This window comes from Mesoplodon bidens (genome assembly GCF_964165515.1).
Source record: "Mesoplodon bidens genome assembly, chromosome: 19".
NCBI lineage: Eukaryota > Metazoa > Chordata > Mammalia > Artiodactyla > Ziphiidae > Mesoplodon > Mesoplodon bidens.
Window position 1 is genome coordinate 37,557,449 of NC_138179.1, and position 17,678 is coordinate 37,575,126.

At 56.5% G+C, this 17,678-nt stretch overlaps 1 protein-coding gene across 3 annotated transcripts in view; it reads right to left on the reverse strand.

Annotated features, from left to right (window-relative positions):
* Nucleotides 1-1,309: 1,309 nt before the first annotated feature.
* SDK2 (sidekick cell adhesion molecule 2) overlaps nt 1,310-17,678 on the reverse strand; it is a 263,209-nt gene continuing 246,840 nt past the window's right edge. For all 3 annotated transcript variants that reach the window (XM_081220352.1, XM_081220351.1, XM_081220350.1), the window contains 5 exons: nt 14,983-15,147; nt 13,565-13,705; nt 13,149-13,287; nt 10,468-10,594; nt 1,310-1,963 (listed from right to left, as the gene is read on the reverse strand). In XM_081220352.1, coding sequence (XP_081076478.1) covers nt 1,613-1,963; nt 10,468-10,594; nt 13,149-13,287; nt 13,565-13,705; nt 14,983-15,147 — 923 coding nt within the window. In that variant the 3' untranslated portion in view covers nt 1,310-1,612. The remainder of the gene's footprint in view (nt 1,964-10,467; nt 10,595-13,148; nt 13,288-13,564; nt 13,706-14,982; nt 15,148-17,678) is intronic.

The window sequence follows — 17,678 nt, forward strand, 5'->3', positions numbered from 1 at the left end:
CGGTCCGTCCCGGACCCCGGGGGATGGGCTGCTTTGCAGGGCCTGTGGGGAGCACCCCGGGCACTAGTTGGAAAGGCTCCCCCTTAAACTCCTGCATCCGGAAGGTCCGAGTTGATGGGAAGATGCAGCCGCCAGAAGGAGCTTTTTAAAGCTCTGTCTCCCAACAGCTATAATTGCCCCTTGGTCCCATCTGACCTGCTCCTCCTGGCCAGCCTGGCCGTGCATTTTGGAAGCTTGTGTTCAGTTTGGATGGGGCCCCTCCTTGCTCTGAGCTCTGGCAGGCTGAGCCGAGTCTGGAAGACATTAATGGGGGCTGGGATGGTCTTTGACTTGTAAATCGGGTGCTGGGAGATCCAGCCTTGGGACCAGAAACTTGGCCCGCCCCTCTGGGTCCCTGGACTTAGGAGGCGGGGGTCTTAGACACAGAGGGCTATGGGTTGAGAACGAGGGACACAGATCTGAAAATGAGTGTCCTGCTGGCTAGGAGGACCCAAAGGGATTTCTCTTGGAGAGTATCTCTGGACCCTTTTCCTTGTCAGGGCATGGGTGTGTGTGTGCGTGTGCGTGTGTGAAAGTGTCTATCCAGGGAGAGGGGCGTGTCTGCCATGGCGATGCCTCACCCCCGTTTAGCCCCTCAGCCCCACAGAAGCTGAATTTCCTTGTCTCTGTAATTCCCTTTTCCCTCTCCCTTTAAGAAGGGGGTCAGGTGGTACCCGAATTGGAAGAAAAGGAGAAGTCCAAGCTTCCTCCTTCCGGTCCTGACTTCTGCCTTATGCCCCGTTATCCCAGTGATGCCGGGCCAGTGCCCCCATCTCTGTTCCCCAAGTTCATCTCTCCTAGTCTGTGCTCAGGAAAGTGAATTCAAGGAAAGGGAAGGCTGGGTTCAGTGGTGGGGGGACCTCTCCCCAAGCCCCAGGGGCCCTCTTCCTTGGGTTCACAACAGAAAAGTCTGTTAGGAGCAAAGGAGCTAGCTAGGCAAATTCTCATCCTTCAGCTGGGTTCGTTTTTCTAAATAAACCAAATGCGTGGTGGGGACATTGAACAAGGGAGGGGGTAGTGGAGGGTGAGAAGCAGGGCTGCACAGGGTGGGGTGGGAGTGTGGGTGCAGGGGGTAGGGGAGCTTTGCCCTCAGGGATGCCCATCCCGGCGCAGCACCAGCCAGCAGCAGGCCCAGGGCTCCAGCACATGCCGGAAGGGAGCGGCCGGCTGGACGTCCAGAAGTTTCTTCACCTCCCCCCAGCCACGCCTGCCTTACAGCCCTCCAGTCTTTGCCTTCCTTCCCTCCCTCCCTCCCTCCCTCCCTCCCTCTCTCTCCAGGGGCCCAACCCACTTGTGTCCACCGCAGCCAGCCCCCCTACTCTGCTCAGCCCCCCCGAAGGCGCAGCAGACCCCACAATCTCGAAGCCACACACGTTCTCTCGTGGTTTTTCTCCATCCTTCTCAACCCCGGCTTTGCTGGCCCTGGAATCTCTGGAAAAATAAACTCAGGAGGTGAAAAGTTGACTTGGTTTCTTGGTGTTTCTGCTTTCTGGCAGGCGGCGCGAGGAGGGGCGGAAGGGGAGTTTGCTGCTGTGTTTTCTTTCTTTTTCCTCTTCCGACAACGAGGATGACATCAAACAAATGATGAAAATCCTGCTATAGGAGCCCGGGAGCCAGGGGCGAGGCTGCTGGGGGGGCGGTAGAGGGTGCTCTGCTGACTCGGGGGGTTCGGGGGGTTTTGGGGCGTTGGGGTCCGACTGGCCTTGGGCCGGAAGAGGCTGCCCTGCTGGGCGCTGCTGCCGTTGGACAGGGCGGTGGGGTCTTCGCCCGGGTCGCTCTCCGTGTAGCTGTAGGCCTGGGCCCGCGAGATCCCCTTCTGCTGCCGCCTCCACGAGTTGTAATAGGTGGGGTCACTGATGTAGTGGTTGACAAAAGAGTGGGCCTTCTGGGGGCTCGGGTCGACTTCGTACTCGCTGTCGCTTCCCTGGGAGGGCAGAGAATCAGGGTGTCAGTGGCCCCCGGGGACAGGTCAGCAAGATGAGGGCTGACAGGCGCAGAACACTTCTGATCTGAATCTCCGCTCGGCCGCTTCCGAGCCCCGGACTGTGGGCATCTCGGCCCCCTCTCTGCCAAGGGGGGTATAATGCCCGCCTTCTCATGCGCCTTCAGAGCTCAAGATGTGCATGAAGCCTCTACCCCAGGGCTGGCACAGAGCCTGAGGACCCTCCATGGGAACCAGAAGACCTGAGTTCTAACCTCTTACGAAAAATCGAAGTGAAATTCACATAACATAAGGTTAACCACTGCCAAGCGTCCGATGCACTGGCATTCGGTACATTCGCAGCGTTGTGCGACCATCACGCCTTTTCATTCCACAACATCTTCATCATCACCCCAGGGGAAAACCTTGTACCCATGAAGCAGTCGCTCCTCTCTCCTTCCTCCCCAGTCTCCCCCCAACCCCTACCCCTGGCAACCACCAGTCCACTGTCTGTCTCCATGGACCGATCCATTCTGGATATTGCATAAAAACAGAATCACACCACATGTGGCTTTTGTGTCTGGCTTCTTTCATTTAGTATAATGTTTTTGAGGTTGAATTCATCATGTCTTTTCACTTTCTGTATTTCTGATGCTTTGCTATCTGGGGCCTTTGCTGACCCTGGGACGACTGCCCCTCCCAGGACTAGCCAGTTTCCGGAGAGAGTAGCAGCCTTTCATACCCAGAGTCCACGCCTATACCACCTCCTCTAATGGGCTCTTACACACTGACTTGGACCCATCATTCCCTGTCCCCAATCACCCCAGGGGCAGGTACCAGACAACTAGGGACAGCCCCTACCCACTAGGGCCCCCTGAATTTATTCAAACTAGCCTAAGCCTGCTTGCCCTGCCTTGCCTTTCCTGTGGGAACCACAATAGAGGCTCCTGCCTGCGTCTTCCTGTTTTCCTCTGGCTCCTGACCGAACCTGGTGTCTCCCTGTGTGGTCCCACCTGGCCTGGTGTGTCCCCTCTTCTTGGGAACTGTGAATAACAAACTATCTTTTCACGGGCGGTCATCTCCTGATCTGCTGGCCTCATCACGTCCGAAAAATAACAAACCTACATTTTAAAACAGAGGTTCACGCGTGATACACTGAGTTCTAATCCGGATCCAGCCTCTGATTTACTGGGTGACTGTGATCCAAAATAAAAGCAACACTCAGTTATAAAAGGAGCAAGAGAAAAAGATCAACAGAAGTTCTGAATGTTCACACGATGACCACCCTGAGGATTTCAGGGAGAAACAGAAAAAAAATCAAATTGTCCTTAGCACGGTGATACTTTGGTGTCCTTGGCACGTGCTCTATCTGCCTTTTGAGGAAATCAGCACAGGAGTCAGTCTGGGTTGTAAAGTAAAGGAGCAGTTCGGCTCCGAACTGTGGAGCTAAAAATACCATGCACCCCTTCCCCCCATCCCAAGCTCCCAGAGATGTTTTGAGAACTAATAAGACAACAGATGGGAAGGCCCTGAGAACTCTCTGGCAGACATGCACTGATTTTAGTGAAGAGTACACTCTCAATGAATATGGTTCAGAAGACCGCGCTGGGATTGCCTCATCTCTGCCCAGAGAATACATGCTTGGAGGCAGTAAGTTACTTTTATCAAGTAAAATATACGTTGGAAAAACCCTGCAGCCCAGTGAGCCCAATACAAACGAGTCTGGGATGATCATCTGTGTTTTGCTTCACAGGTAAAGAAAACGGGGAGTTGACCTTGCCCAAAAGGTCTGAGCTGTGGGAAAGGTAATGTGCGCGTGTTTTCAGGAACTCAAAGTTCTTTATGGCATCTAAACCTTCAAGAGAAATAGGTACAATGCAAAGAACTAAAATGATACTAACTCTGGAGCAGGCTCTTGGCCAGACAGCAGGAAACGCTGACTTGCATTCTCGTATTTAAATTTCACACCTCTGCGCTGTAGCTACTACACTACTTGAGTGCTGATGAGAGGGTGAGGGTTTTGCCCAAGGAAATGATGAGTTGGACTTGAACGCAGGTCTGCCTGATTTTCCAAAGCCCACGCATGCTCTGAACTCCCATACGGCTGCCTGGAGGTCATGAGACAGGAAGGAGAGCCCCTCTACCCTCCCATGGGGATTAATTGCTCCCTGGTTGATCTGCTAATTTATGTTCCCTGGCCCCTCCCCTCCCCTCCCCTCCCTTCCACAGTCCCCACCACCCCCAGCAGACACCCCCAGGACACGATCTTCTTGGCAGGCAGAGCCGGTTGCCCAAGACAATGGAAAGTCCCTCACCCTTCTTCCCGTGACGCAGAGCGGCACAATACAAGCCCTTTCTTTGCCTACGGCCCAGCTGCCGGCCCAGGAGGGAACAAAGAGGCTGCGCAGACTGGAGGGCTTCATATGGCAGGAGCCCAGCGGAGGGGCGGAGGGGTGGGCACCTGATGCCTGGGGCTGTGGTGAGGCTGGCCCAGGGGCAGGAAAAGTCTGAGCGACCTGTGGAGGAGGAGGCTGGGGTCCCTCCGGTCCAGGAGCAGTGAGGGTCTGAGAGTATGGGGGGCGAGAGGGGCGCCCCACAGTTTTCCCTACAGGTTAGGTCTCTCTGGGAGGGCACCTACCAACTGGCCGGAATCATTGCTAGAGGTTCTAGAACTTCGGCCAGCCCCAGGCCCCAGTTTTGAGGAGAAATCCCCAAATCACCGTGGGCCCGGAGTGAGTGAGTCTCCGGGGTGAGAGGGAACAGGGGCACAGTGAAGTCCTGACTCTGTCCCTTCCCAGGCAGGTAAGCTTGGACCCATCGCTTAGCCTCTCTCAGCCTCAGTATCCTTGTCTGTAAAATGGGTAGATCCCGCAGTTCACAGGATGAAGTGAGCGAATGTATGAGAGAATAGTGTAAAGGTATTATTAGGGAGAAAGTGAGGGGGTGTCTGGGAGAGATGGGGGCCTCGAAGCCCCCAGAGGAGGGATCAGAAGGGGCCACGGGATGGGGGAGGCTGACTCAGTGCTCAGCTGGGAAAGGAAAAGAATGTATGGTTCCTGCTTCCCCACAAAACCCCAGCCCCCAAGGATGACTAGTAGGTAGGGAATGGGCTTCCTTGGCCCTCCTGGGGGCCCAGACCAAAGCCCATTCATCCAAATCATCTCCTACCCTCTGTTGAGCACCTACTGTGCGCCAGATGCTCTGTGGGGCAGCAATCCCGATGGGGATGGGAAAGCCAGAGGAGGAGGAGCTGGGCGGCTGCTCTGCGGGAGGGGTGTGGGCTGCCCCTCCCCCAGCTCTCCAGTGCCAAAGGATGGGGTCTCTGCACGTGTTCCTCTCCGCCTCCACCTCCCAGAACATCTGTTTCTTTTCTGGATGGGGGTGGGGTGAGAAGAGAAGAAAGAAAGCGAGAGGGGACCAGGGGCTCCCATTCCGGCTTTCAACTCTCGCCCGGGCCCTCGGTAATTGAATGCAGCTTCCCAGTAACCGGCCCAGCACAAAGAGGGCCTTTCACGGGCAGTCCCTCCAGGCTGCCAGGCAATCAGGTGACTGCTTCAGCTCCCCGGCCTCTTAACAGCAACTCAAAGCCACTCCATCAGCAATCACCAAGGTCTGGGGAGGGGGGGAGCGCAGACACCAGGCCTGGCGATGGGAGTGAGCCGCATGGGGACCAGTGGGAGGGAGGACCCCGGAGAAAGGACGGAGACAAAAGAGAGGGAGCAATGGAAAGCCTTTAGCTTTTCTGTTCCTTTCTAGAAGGAGGGACTGTTGTATCAGACTCAGCAGGTGACAGGGCGGGTGCTGTCCTGGGCTTGGGGACCGGTGTTGAGAGCCCAGGGCGGGGCAGGGTGCCCTTATCTTGTTGAATCTCAAGAATTCCCGGCAGGAACGTGTTGCCCCAGATGACAGGTCACCCTGTGCAGCTCCTTGGGAGACTGGGAGCTGGAGCCCCTCCCCTGCCTGTGGTCCAGGGGCTCCCTGCGCGGAGTCTAGCCTGAAGCCTGGATGGGAGTCTGTCACCTTGGATGCTCTCACTCTGGAACTAGCCGAGGCCCCTCCTGCAGGGGCTGCTGCTTCCCGGGGGTTAGAGGTGGGGTGGGGGTGGGAGATGCCTCCTTGAGGCACATTCTTCTCCGGGGCTCTGGGCTCCTTACCCCTGCCAGGTGTCACGCAGGGCCCAAAATGTGTGTGGCCACTAACACCACCAGGCCTCCCAGAGGGCTTGTGGGTTAAGTGGTACCATTCTCGAACAATCCTTAGAGCCATTCCTGGCTCCTAGTAAGGCCTTCGAAAATGTTCACTCTTCTGATGGGGTGCTCAATAAACAGTGTATAAAATCTAATATGGCCTATATATTTCCTTTTTCTCATAGGTTCAATTTCATTATAATGAGCTTAAAGGGGCTGCCCAGACATCACAAAGAACTGAGTATGGATTAGAAGAGATTTGCCATTGGCTTGGAATTCCTTTCCCATTGAGATTTACTTGTGTGCTAACCATGTGATTTTTCTACCCAATGTGGGCTCTGACTTTGAAATGAAGTAGCACAGTGGCCATACTTTCTTTTTAGAAGTTCCATCAAACCAGCCTCAGCCTTTGTGGGTCCCCCTGCCTGGAACCCCCTTCTCCTGTACGCCTTGAGACGCAGCCGCCAGCCCACCCCATGCCCCCTGAAGGGAGCCAGCCCCTCCCTCCTCTGCCTCCACCCACAGCCCTGTTATGGCCTTTCCCACGTTGTATCATGTGTGTTTGTTTATAAGAAACCTCGACTTTGTGTTTACTACCATATCACAGGAAAATGGCTGGGCAAATTTCCTCCAATTTTGGAGAGTGACTTTTGGGTGGTCTGACTTAGAATACCAGCCAGGTGGCATAGGCAAAATTTACTCTCTGGGGACCTGGGGGGGGGGGTTGGGGACTTCATAAAGACAGCTGGCCTGAGGGGCTGGCTGTGTGGCTGCAGCCCTTAGGGATGTGCCCTTGCAGAAACTGACACGGGCAGGGCTAACAGTGCATCCACCGTGAGCCCCAAGTTGAAAGTCGTGACGGTGGATGCTGTACATTCCAGACACTGATGTGCAGTACAGCTGCTTCTCGGGGGGGCGAGCGAGCAGCCCCAGGAGCATCGGAGGCAGGCCAGCTGCTCTGTCCCCAGTCTGTCCCCTCCAGCCCACAGGGAGCCCCTGGGAGGCAGGACTGCGTCTCCATCACCTCCTGGTCCTCACAGTGAGTGTTGAGAAGTCACGGTCTGCTTGCCCCCTGCACCCGCTGCAGCGGCTCTCACAGCCCCGGGCAAATGCTGACACCCAGGTCTCCTGAGCTGCTTAGGCGGGAACTTCAATCTGACCCCAGAGGCACAGAGGAGTGGCCCTGGCTGAACCAGGCGTGACCCCACCTGTAGCTGCAGAATCACCGAGCATGCTTCTTGGGGTCCCCCCGATGACACTCAGGGGCTCAGGGAGGTGGCTCTTTACCAACAGGTAATGGAAGCAATTCAACTTTTTGTTTTTTGGGGTCACACCACACGGCTTGTGGGATCTTAGTTCCCTGACCTGGGACTGAACCAGGGCCCCAGCAGTGAAAGGGCTGAGTCCTAACCACTGGACCGCCAGGGAATTGTCACCATTTAACAATGCACAACGTACCAGTGCCCTGGGGCTGGCGACACACGGGTGACTGATGGCTGAACCTCTCAAGGTCCTCCTGGGCCCTTTCACTTTCATGTCGGAGGATGCTAATGCCCTGACAGTAGCCTCCTGGATCCTATACAACCTGCCGTGACCCTAAAGCCAACTGCCTGGTTTTCAAGAACAATTCTAGAACAAACAGACCCAGGTGATCCTGGTTGCCTTTTCTAGGGCCCCTGTGATGAACCTGGCACTGCACAGGCCCGACTCCATCTCACCTAACGTACTCCTGTAACTGCCCCTTGGATAGACGGTCCTACTGTGCTGTGTGGGTGAGGGCTTGAAGGATCTCTCCCACCCCCATCCCAGGGTCAGTAAAGGGTGGGCTGGGATTCAAGTCCAGGGTCACACACCAACCACAACTAAGTGCTGCTGATTTTCAAATGAGTGTCGCCCTTCAGAGCAACCTCAGAAGTGGCTGGACAATCACTCCAGTGATCCATTGTCCAAAGCTGCTAGGGTGTCTTTCTTGGGGAAAATTTTAGTGCCTGTAGCACGTTCCTCTGAGTGTCTGTCTTTATCTTTTTTTTTTTTTTTTTTTTTTTTTTTTTTTGCGGTACGCGGGCCTCTCACTGTTGTGGCCTCTCCCGTTGCGGAGCACAGGCTCTGGACGTGCAGGCTCAGCGGCCATGGCTCACGGGCCCAGCTGCTCCGTGTCATGTGGGATCTTCCTGGACCGGGGCACGAACCCGCGTCCCCTGCATCGGCAGGCGGACTCTTGACCACTGCACCACCAGGGAAGACCCCATATACGGTTTTGAGTCTGTTCAACCTGACTACCTGCCCCAGTGACCCTCTCATGCTTCCAACAGATATGCCCAGGGATCCCACATGCCAGCGCTGTGCAGGACCCTGGGGACACAGCCGTGATCAGACTGTCACGAGTCCCTGATCTTATGCGTCTTAGGTTTCAGAGTACATAAACCCAACTCAACTCAACCCAGCCCCAAATCAAATCCAGAACCATCCCTAACGCTGCAGGTGGAACTCCAGGCCTGGGCTATGGTCCTCGGTTTGGGCATTCTGAAACCAGGAAGCCTCCTTTCTCTAGGGTATGTGCTCCCCGAAGGGGTGGCTGGTTCCAGGATGCTATGGAAACAGTTTTCAAATGATGGGCTTGTTCTGAACATATGAGACCAAGAGCTAAATGGAGGATTCCGGGGACTCTGCCACCGTGGGGTAACTTCTGAAGCAGGGTGCTCTTGAGATAGGAATTCTTCTCCCAGCAACCTTTTCAAGGCTGGGGGACCCTGGCATGGCCTCAGGGACCAGCTCTGTATCCCATGTGAGGGTCCTCCAGACTCTTGCAGGGATGGCCACAGAAAGTTCCGGAGACATCGGGCAGTATCGTCTGCACTCAGGTGGCTTACTCTCTGAAAGGTCGGGGCTCAGCTGATAAGGGTGGATAATCATGCCCTCTGCAGAAGGTCAAGGGGGGCTGAGCAGAGCAACCCTTCCACCAGGCACCACGCTGCTCTCTCCACAGACAAGGAGTGGGGCTCAAGTAGCCCTTTGTTACCACCCCCACGGGCACAGGGGATCCCTTTATCTTTTTGAATTTTACCTTGGGTACCTACAAGCCAAGTGCTCATCACCATCTTTGGGGAGAAAGAAAGAAAAATCATGCTTTAGGAAGCATGGCCTTGTAAGTCCCCAGTATGGATATGGCTGCCAAGAGTTAAATACGCATAACCAGATGCCATAACCTGAATCATGTGAGTCCCCGTGTAACCCAGGCTAAGCTGGGGTCTCTGTCCCTGCCAGCTCTGAGCTGGGGTGTCAGCTCCAGCCTCCCTGGCTCTGCCAAGTCCAGCAGTAACCCTGGCTGAACAAAACAGCAGTGAGCAAGAGGCCCCCGGTTCACGGGGCCGTGACTGGATCCCAGGCTTGCCGGCACATGCTGCCCGGCCAGCAGCCCCGCTCCCTGCTGGCACCTCTTCCCTCTCATCCTCCCCCAGGACCGGGCAGAGAGGTCCAGGGCGTGGGACACAGTAGCCTTTTGCTACCCCTTCCTCGGCAACTGCCAGGCTTGGCCAAGGCCGAGAGGGCTGGGGTAAGAGTGTGTCACCTCACTGCGTTGGAATACACTCAGTCCCCTCTCCCTCAAGTCTGGGGCAGTGTCCCCGCTTGGCCACCTAAGGGCAGCCTCTCTAAAGCTCTGGATCTCCCAAAGGCACCATCCCCTTTTCAATATTAAGAGCTGGCATTTATGGAACGTAATCTCAGCAACTCCTCCCCACAACCCCATGAGCCCATTCTACAGATAGAGAAACTGAGGGTCCAAGACATCACTTAGCACGCCCATGACGCCCGTGGCTCCGAGGCGGCAGAGCCAGGATCCAGCTCAGGTCGGAACCTCCAAAGCTTAACACTTTAACGGTCTACACTGCTTTCCATCCTTGGGGGTCCAGGGCACCCAGCCCCCCATTTCTGGAGCTCATTCTGACCCCGACTAGCTAAGTTCAGTGGTCCTCTGGGCTCTGGCAAAGCAGGGCTGCTGTGTCAACCTCGCTCTCCTCGTCTTCATGCTCCTTTGCAGCCCAGAGCTACTGAGGGACGGAGCATGTGGGGTGACCCTTGCAAAATCCAGAGGGCCATGCTCTTGGGAGTTCCAGGGACCCCACTAGCCCAGGGTGCAAACTCTGAGCAGAGCTCGGGAGGTGGCAGTTGGCCTACACGCACCTTCCGGATAGTTTCCTGGGGCCCCTTGGTTTTTCCGGCCCGTAAAGGAAAGGAGGGAAGGAAGCGATGGGCAGGTTCACACTCTGGGGTGGGCTCTTCACCGCCCTCTCCGGGGCACCTGGCCCTCCTGCCCCTCACCTGAGAGTCAGAGATTTCCGAGGGCTTCTCGGTCAGGCTGCTGCTCTCGGCTGGGATGAGGTCGTTGTACTTGGTGACGTCCTCGTCGGAGTAGTGGAGGCTGCCCGGGCTGGGCCGAGGAGGAGACCTAGAGAGTGGGAGCCGTGGGGGCACAGCTGAGACCCGGCCTCACTCACAGCAGCCTCCTCCAGCCCGGGAGGCACAGGGGAGCCTGGAGGCCCTCAGACCCCTCCGTCCTGTGTTCCTCCTTCCCGGGTCTGCTCGTCCGGCAGGCCTGGGCCTTGCAGAGGAGGGCCTTGGGCTGGAGGCCCTGCCTGGGGCTGGGGACGCTCCAGGTCTTGAAGGCCTAGGACCAGCCTCCCAAACCAGCTCAGGGAAATGGGGGGCTCGGGGAAGGAGAACCTTGACTCTAAGGCCCCAGGCACTGGGAGCGCTTGGCAGTGAATGTTGCAAAGCAATTCTGGGCGCCATTGAGACCTCCTGAATCGGAATCTCAGGTGAGGTCTGGACACCTGCCCTGCACACAAACTCCCCATGTGACTCTTAAACTCACAAAGTGAGCTTCTGAGAGTTAACACAGAGGATTAGGGAAAAAAGGAGACTCACGGCCTCCCTCCCTCCACATCTGCTCAGAGACCAGAGACAGGCTAAGTCACACCCTACCTTGAAAAATCAGCCCTAGAGAAAGTTGTGCGTTTCCCAGGGGCTTAGCTCTGAGTCATCTGAACAAACAGCCAGGACAGGGCGCCTCCTCGGGCACTGAGGGTGGGGTGCATGAGAGGGTGGGGGACAGGATGGGGGCAGGGGAGGCCGGCTGGCAGGCTCCCAGGGGGCCCTGGGCAGGTGGCTGGGGTCCCCCATGACTCTGCCTTATTTGTGTCTTCTCAGGGTGGGGTGCAAGGGGGCCCTGCCCAGGGCCTGATGCCCCCACGATCTGCCTACCCTGCTTCAGGAAGCGTTTATGGCACCGAGGCCCTGAATCCCAGCTGTCCCGCTTGGGCTGGAGGCGGTTTGCTGCTGAAATGCCACTCTGAGAACAATCTGGTGGCCTGGGACTGTGTCACAAGCAACCCCCGCTGCTACCTCCAACCTCTTGTACTATATCTGCATGGATTTTATTCCAATCAACAAAGCTGCATCCTTAAACTACTTAAGAGTAAGATGGCAGAACAAGCAGCCGCTTCACGCAGACAAGACAGGCAGAAAAGGACAGTGGCAGGAGGGAGAAACTGGGGTGCCAGGCTAATGCAATCTTGGCGACATGCAGGGTGAGTGGGCGCTGATGTGTCACTGTGATTGGGTCAGGCCCCTGGAGCCTGGGGCTGGTTTGGGGGCCACGGACTTCTGTGTATACACAGCGGGGTAGGGGCCGCAGCGTGTGGACACCGGGGGGCGTGAGAGGCAGGCGAGGCCAGGCTGTGGGTGAAACGTTCTCTTGTTCCATGTGGCAGGGCCCCAGAGCCTGGCCGGCCACTGCGGCCTCAAACGGCTCTTTCTTTGGAAAGCTGGCTTTGGCAGGGGATGAGAGCAGGGCTGGCCGGCCTGCACACCCTTCCCGCTGTCCTCCCGCTGAAGACACACGTCGCTCTTCCTTCCAGGACCAGACAGAGGGAAGCTTTGTGAGCTGTGCCTGGGAGAAGCAAATCCCCCCACTCCCGCGGGCACCTCCAAGGAGCCGGGAATGTTAACAGGGCCGAGGCTGGAGAGAGGAGCCCCTGGGCCGCAGCACCAATGCCTCCCGCGCTCCCAGGAGCCTGACACTGCCGGGTCAATCCGGTGAGGCTCACACGAACCAAAGCAGCTGCCCCTGCCCTTGGATACAGGCAGCCTGGCCCGCCGCAGCGAGCGGGGCTAGGAGGGGCCTGGGGCTGGAGAGGTGTCAGGAGGAGACGGGAGCTGGACAGCCTAGACCTTCCCTGGTTGGCCGCTCTCAAGATGCTGCCCTTTGGGACTTCCCTGGTGGTCCAGTGGTTAAGACTTAGCCTTCCAACGCAGGGGGTGCGGGTTCGATCCCTGGTTGGGAGCTATGATCCCACATGCCTCGGGGCCAAAAAACCAAAACATGAAACAGAAGCAATATTGTAACAAATTCAATAAAGCCTTTAAAAAAAAAAAAAAGAAATCTTAAAAAAAAAAAAAAAGATGCTGCCCTTTGAGGATGATGCTGAGCCTGTGGACTTGAGGGGCGGGTGGGAGAAAACTGTCTACAACTACAGCAGGTGTGAGTAGGTACCCGGGGGAGAGGGCGTCCACACTCTGATGGCCCTCTCTTTCCGGAAGGAGGACAAGTTAAGGCGTAAGCAGTCATGGGGGGGACTCCTGCCTGGCCCACCTTCACTAGGCGCATCTCGGCTTCAGGGCCAGTACCTCTCACGGCTTCAGGCCTGTACTAGGAGCAGCCGGCCCCACACAGCGGTCAGTGGTTTGCAGAACTGTGCAAGTGATTTGTATTCTGCTGTGTCTGGCACAAACCCTCTGTACCCACCTCCTTGTGACCTTCTCTCCAGCCCCTGTGGAGCTGCCTGGGCCCGGCTCTGTCTTCCTCGTGACTATTCCCAGTGGATGCCGCTCCAGGACAGGGCCCTGCCTGCTCTGTGGCCCTCCCCGGAGTGCCCCAGTCCCTCGGCACAGCTGGCCCCCAAACCTCCATCCCCTGGTCCCCCACGCAGACAGCCCACTACCTGGTATACAGGCCGTTCTTTCGGCAGAAGGAGTTCTTGACGGAGAGCCGCCGGTTGTTGAGTTCTAGGGCAGGAAAACTACTCTCATCCAAGCTCATCATCTCCCCATGGCCCAGGGCACCAGACTTGGCACTGTTCCCTGGGAAGGGAGAGGGTGGGGATCGACATCCATCACTCACTCCATCCCTTTAGACCAGGTGGCCGCCCCGCCTCCCCCATGGCTGGGCTGCCCCCCTTCTCTTGTTAGAGTCGAAACCAAAATAGGAGATGGAGATTGCGGGTAGGAACCCTAGGCTGCCACCGCCCCCCGCATCAGAGCAAGTGCATTTCCCGGAGAGGGAAGACCCCGCCCTTGCCAAAGGGGAGGGAGCCATGCGAAAGTCCCGTCCAGCCAGCAGGGCTCGGTGCCAGCTCACCTGAGTCTGTCTTCTTGGCATACTTCTTGCTCTGGCCTCGGATGATGAGCACAAAGACCAGAAGCAAGATGAAGATGAGGCCGACGAGCGCGATGACCACCAAGAACCACCACTCCTCGTAGAAGGGGTTGGCTTTCTGGGCTGGAGCATGGAGCGGGTGTCAGGTCCAGGACCGCTCAGCTCCATCCTGCCTCCAAACCTCCTGCTCCAGCTGGGACCCTACCACCTGCTCTCACACTTCACGGGTAGTTGGGTCTGTGCCCTCTGAATGAGGTAGAACCTAAGGTTGGTAGGGACGGTTTCATCTCAAGGGCCAGCTCTGACCAATCAGTAAAGCGCTGCCTGGAGGGCTGTTTTGAGAAAAGTTCTGAGGTCGGTTCTAGACTCCCTAGGAAAGAGTGCTGGGATTGATTAGTGATGTCTGCTAAAGACACAGGCGGGAGGACTGGCAGCGTGTTTGCTATCTTTCCTTTCTTATTTTTCCTTGCCACCCGTGGCCCAGGGGCTACCTTGACAGACAGACACCACTGTGGTTGGAAAGGTGATTGCCTGGCTTGTGATGGGCCTGGGAGAGTTTCTCCCAAGGTTCAGTTGTGACAGAAATCTTTTTCTGGTAGCAGAAGGCAGGGGGGGCTGGGAGGGTGGAGATGAGTGGGTCTTCAGAAAGCCTTCTCCAGGGAGACTCCCCTTCCTCCAAAGCCCCCAGTACTGTGCTCCCTGCACCCGGCCGGTACTAATCCATGCTGCTGCCTGACAGGGGCTGGCTCTTCTGTTTCAGTCCTGAAGTGTTTACTTCCCATGATTTGTTTCTATCAGGGCAAGGGTGAAACTTGCCTGGTGAGTAGACATTTTGAGTTATATTCCTGCCTCGAGGGAAGAGGCCTTGGTATTAAAAGTGGTTAGTGGTTAGATTTGGGGCCATGGGTTTCGATACTGGCATCCTCTGTGAGCTCGGAGACAATGGGAAGAGAAAGGCAAGGAGGAAGGGGAGGGATGGAGTCCTGCCCCATCGGGGAGCTGCTTGCTCAGGCCTGTGCTTCACAGGCTGCTGGCTCTGTTTTGGGGGGAGGTTTCCATGGAAACACGCAGTTTATGGCCTGGTGCCCTTGAATCTCCCGGGTGACAAGCTCAGGGAGACTCTCATCTTGGTCCCGCTGATTCATCCTCAAGCCCACTGGGCCCCCCGCCCAGGGCTTCTGGAGTCCTTGAAAAGGAACCCAAAAGACCCCTGGCCCCCAGCTCCTTCCAGAGTCGAAGGCTGACTCAGGCCCTGGCCCAGGGCTCTCTGCTTCAGAGAATTGAAGCGGTCCCCACCCCAGTCTTCTGGAGCTGCTACCTCTCCTCCTTCATCCCTGCCCCAGACTCCACCACAAGGCTCTTCAGTGGGGCACCCTCCCCCCTCCCCCGCAGGCCAGTACCTGGCACAGACTGGGAGGGGCTGCTGGGGGTGCCAAAGCCGTAGTCGTTGACAGCGATGACCCGGAAGTCATAGCTCACGCCGGGCTTGAGGATGTCCATGCTGAACGTGTAGGATGTCACCTCCTTGGGGATGTCTTTGATGAGGATGTCCCAGAGCCCCTCGTCTGCAGGGGCACAGAGAGGAAGGTGCCCATGAGGAGGGGCCCTGCCCGAACCTAACTGGTGCTCCCTGATGCTAGGGCCTTCTGGGTCTGCCCCTCCGACACTGAATCTCCCGTGCATGGCACCCAGTAGGTCCTCAGGAGACATTTAAAAAAAAGTATCTGACCTTTTTATTCTTTCTTTCTCTATCTATCTATCTATCTATCTATCTATCTATCTATCTATCTATCTGTCTAGGCTGCACCGCACAGCTTGTGGGATCTTAGTTCCCTGACCAGGGATTGAATCCAGGCCCTGGCAGTGAGAGCGCCGAGTCCTAACCACTGGACGCCAGGGAACTCCCTCTTTTTAATTAAAATGTCCGTAAAACATTAAAAAATGTATAATAAAAAAATGTATAATAGGCAGAAACTCCTTTAACACCCAACCCAATATCATCATCCAGAGAAGGAGCCTCACCATTCCAGCACTTTGTGCAGAAGAAATCGACAGATCCGTTTCCCTGTCAGTAAAACATGCTGGTCAGCATGCTTTTAAGAGGCTGCCTAATATGTTACCATAGGGGTAGACCCTCCTTTACTTAACCAGGCCCCTATTTTTCTGATCCCCCTTCCTATTCAAAACACCCACAGTAGTGGCATCAGACAAAAAGAACAGGACTTTTTAATAATCGCTGTAGGAGGGACGAGGGTTGCCTGTGAGTTTCTGGTCAAGTTGCCTGGATGTGATGGGGCTCCGTTTGGGAGCAGAGATCTGAGGAGAAGGAGGGACCAGTGAGGGCTGGAGGGGACTCCGTCCGCTCTCCCCCTATACTCCCAGCCTTTGAGCTCCTGACTTCACCTTCAGGCCTGTCCCCCTTTGTCTGTGGCTCTCTGGGCCTTGTCCTCTTGGGACATAATTCATTTCCACCTGCTTCAAAAGGAATGAGCGTTGCTGCCCATGCAAGAGAAGAGGCCGGCAGCATCCTCCAGGGCCCAGTGGCATCCTCCACAGATGTTCTGTGTGGGGCCCATGGGGCTGGCCTGGCTTGGGGAAGAAGGTGAGTCCTCCTGCTTGAGTGAGTGCAGGGCTGATTCAGCAACCCAAGTGTCAAGCCACTTGGGCCCTGGACGGGACCCGTTTTCACATGGGCCAGGTGTCCAGAGGTCTCAGAAGGGCCTTGGTGGGCTGAGCGCCCTGGTCTTCCATCCTGAGCAGCCTGCAGGTCATCCAGGCTCCCGCTGGCCTGGACCAGCTGCCACAACATGTCCTCCACTCCGCCAGCTTCACTGTCCTTCCTTGTCTGCTTCTCAACTCCTTGGCGTAAGAGCTGTCTTTCTGGCCCACAGGCTGCTCCCAGCTTGGACATCCCCCGGGGTGGATGGATTTTGTTTGTTTCCTTCCCCACACTATTTTTTTTTTTTTTTTTTTTTTTGCAGTAATGCGGGCCTCTGACTGCTGTGGCCTCTCCCGTTGCGGAGCAACAGGCTCCGGACGCGCAGGCTCAGCGGCCATGGCTCACGGGCCCAGCCGCTCCGTGGCATGTGGGATCTTCCCGGACCGGGGCACGAACCCCTGTCCCCTGCATCGGCAGGCGGACTCTCAACCACTGCGCCACCAGGGAAGCCCTTGAACTGTTTTTGAATCAGTGAGTGCAAACCTTTCTTCCCTGGCCTTTCCATAGCATCATGAAACATAGGCCCCAATTTCAGTACTGCAGGCCCCAAAATACAAGTATTGGGGTGCAAATCCATTTTCCTCCTGTGACTTTGAATTCTCTCATTCACCCTTGATGACAGGCAAGTGATGATAACAATGATGAGGATCAAACAGTGACACTCACTCCTTATGAAGCATCCTGGTTCCAAGGGCTTTACTGGCAGCCACAGTGAGAAGGAGGAACACTTGTACCCATGTTACAGATGAGGAAACTGAGGCTTGGAGACAGCTGAGCTCATCCTCCCAAGGTCACAGTGGCAGCGCTGGTGCTTCAGCCTTGAGATGTCTGATCTGTCCTAGCGCTGAACTCCCCTGCATGCCCAGGATGGTGCTGACCAGCATCAGCGTTTCCAGGTGGGCTCGGCCAGGACCCCGCTGCCTCCCAGAAGCTGGGGGCCCCGGCCTGCTGTCTGACCCTCCTTGTTGCTCCCCACACAGGAGCAAGGGTTGAGCCGGCGCGGCGGGGCCAGGCCAGAAGCTGCAGGAACATCATGCTGTGTCTCTGGCCTACAGCCCTGGGAGTTGGCCCGAAGGAATCCCTCCCTGGTCTGCAGTGTCTGGCTTCTCATGTTTAGTTGGTTCTGCCCAGGAGGAAGCACAGGCGATGCAGGCAGAGCCAAGGACGCGAGCGATTCCATCCTGAGGAGGATGTACAGCCGGGGGAGAAGCACGGCATTGCTCTCGTGTCCCATCCTCCTCACCGCCGTCCAGCTCCGTCACCAGCTCTCGGGTACCACCCCCAATCCCCGCCCTTCAGGGGGTCCCGTCTTGACCCTTCCTCTGACACTCAGTCCTTGACCCCAACTGTGTGCGCCGAGTTGCGGCCCCCAAACCT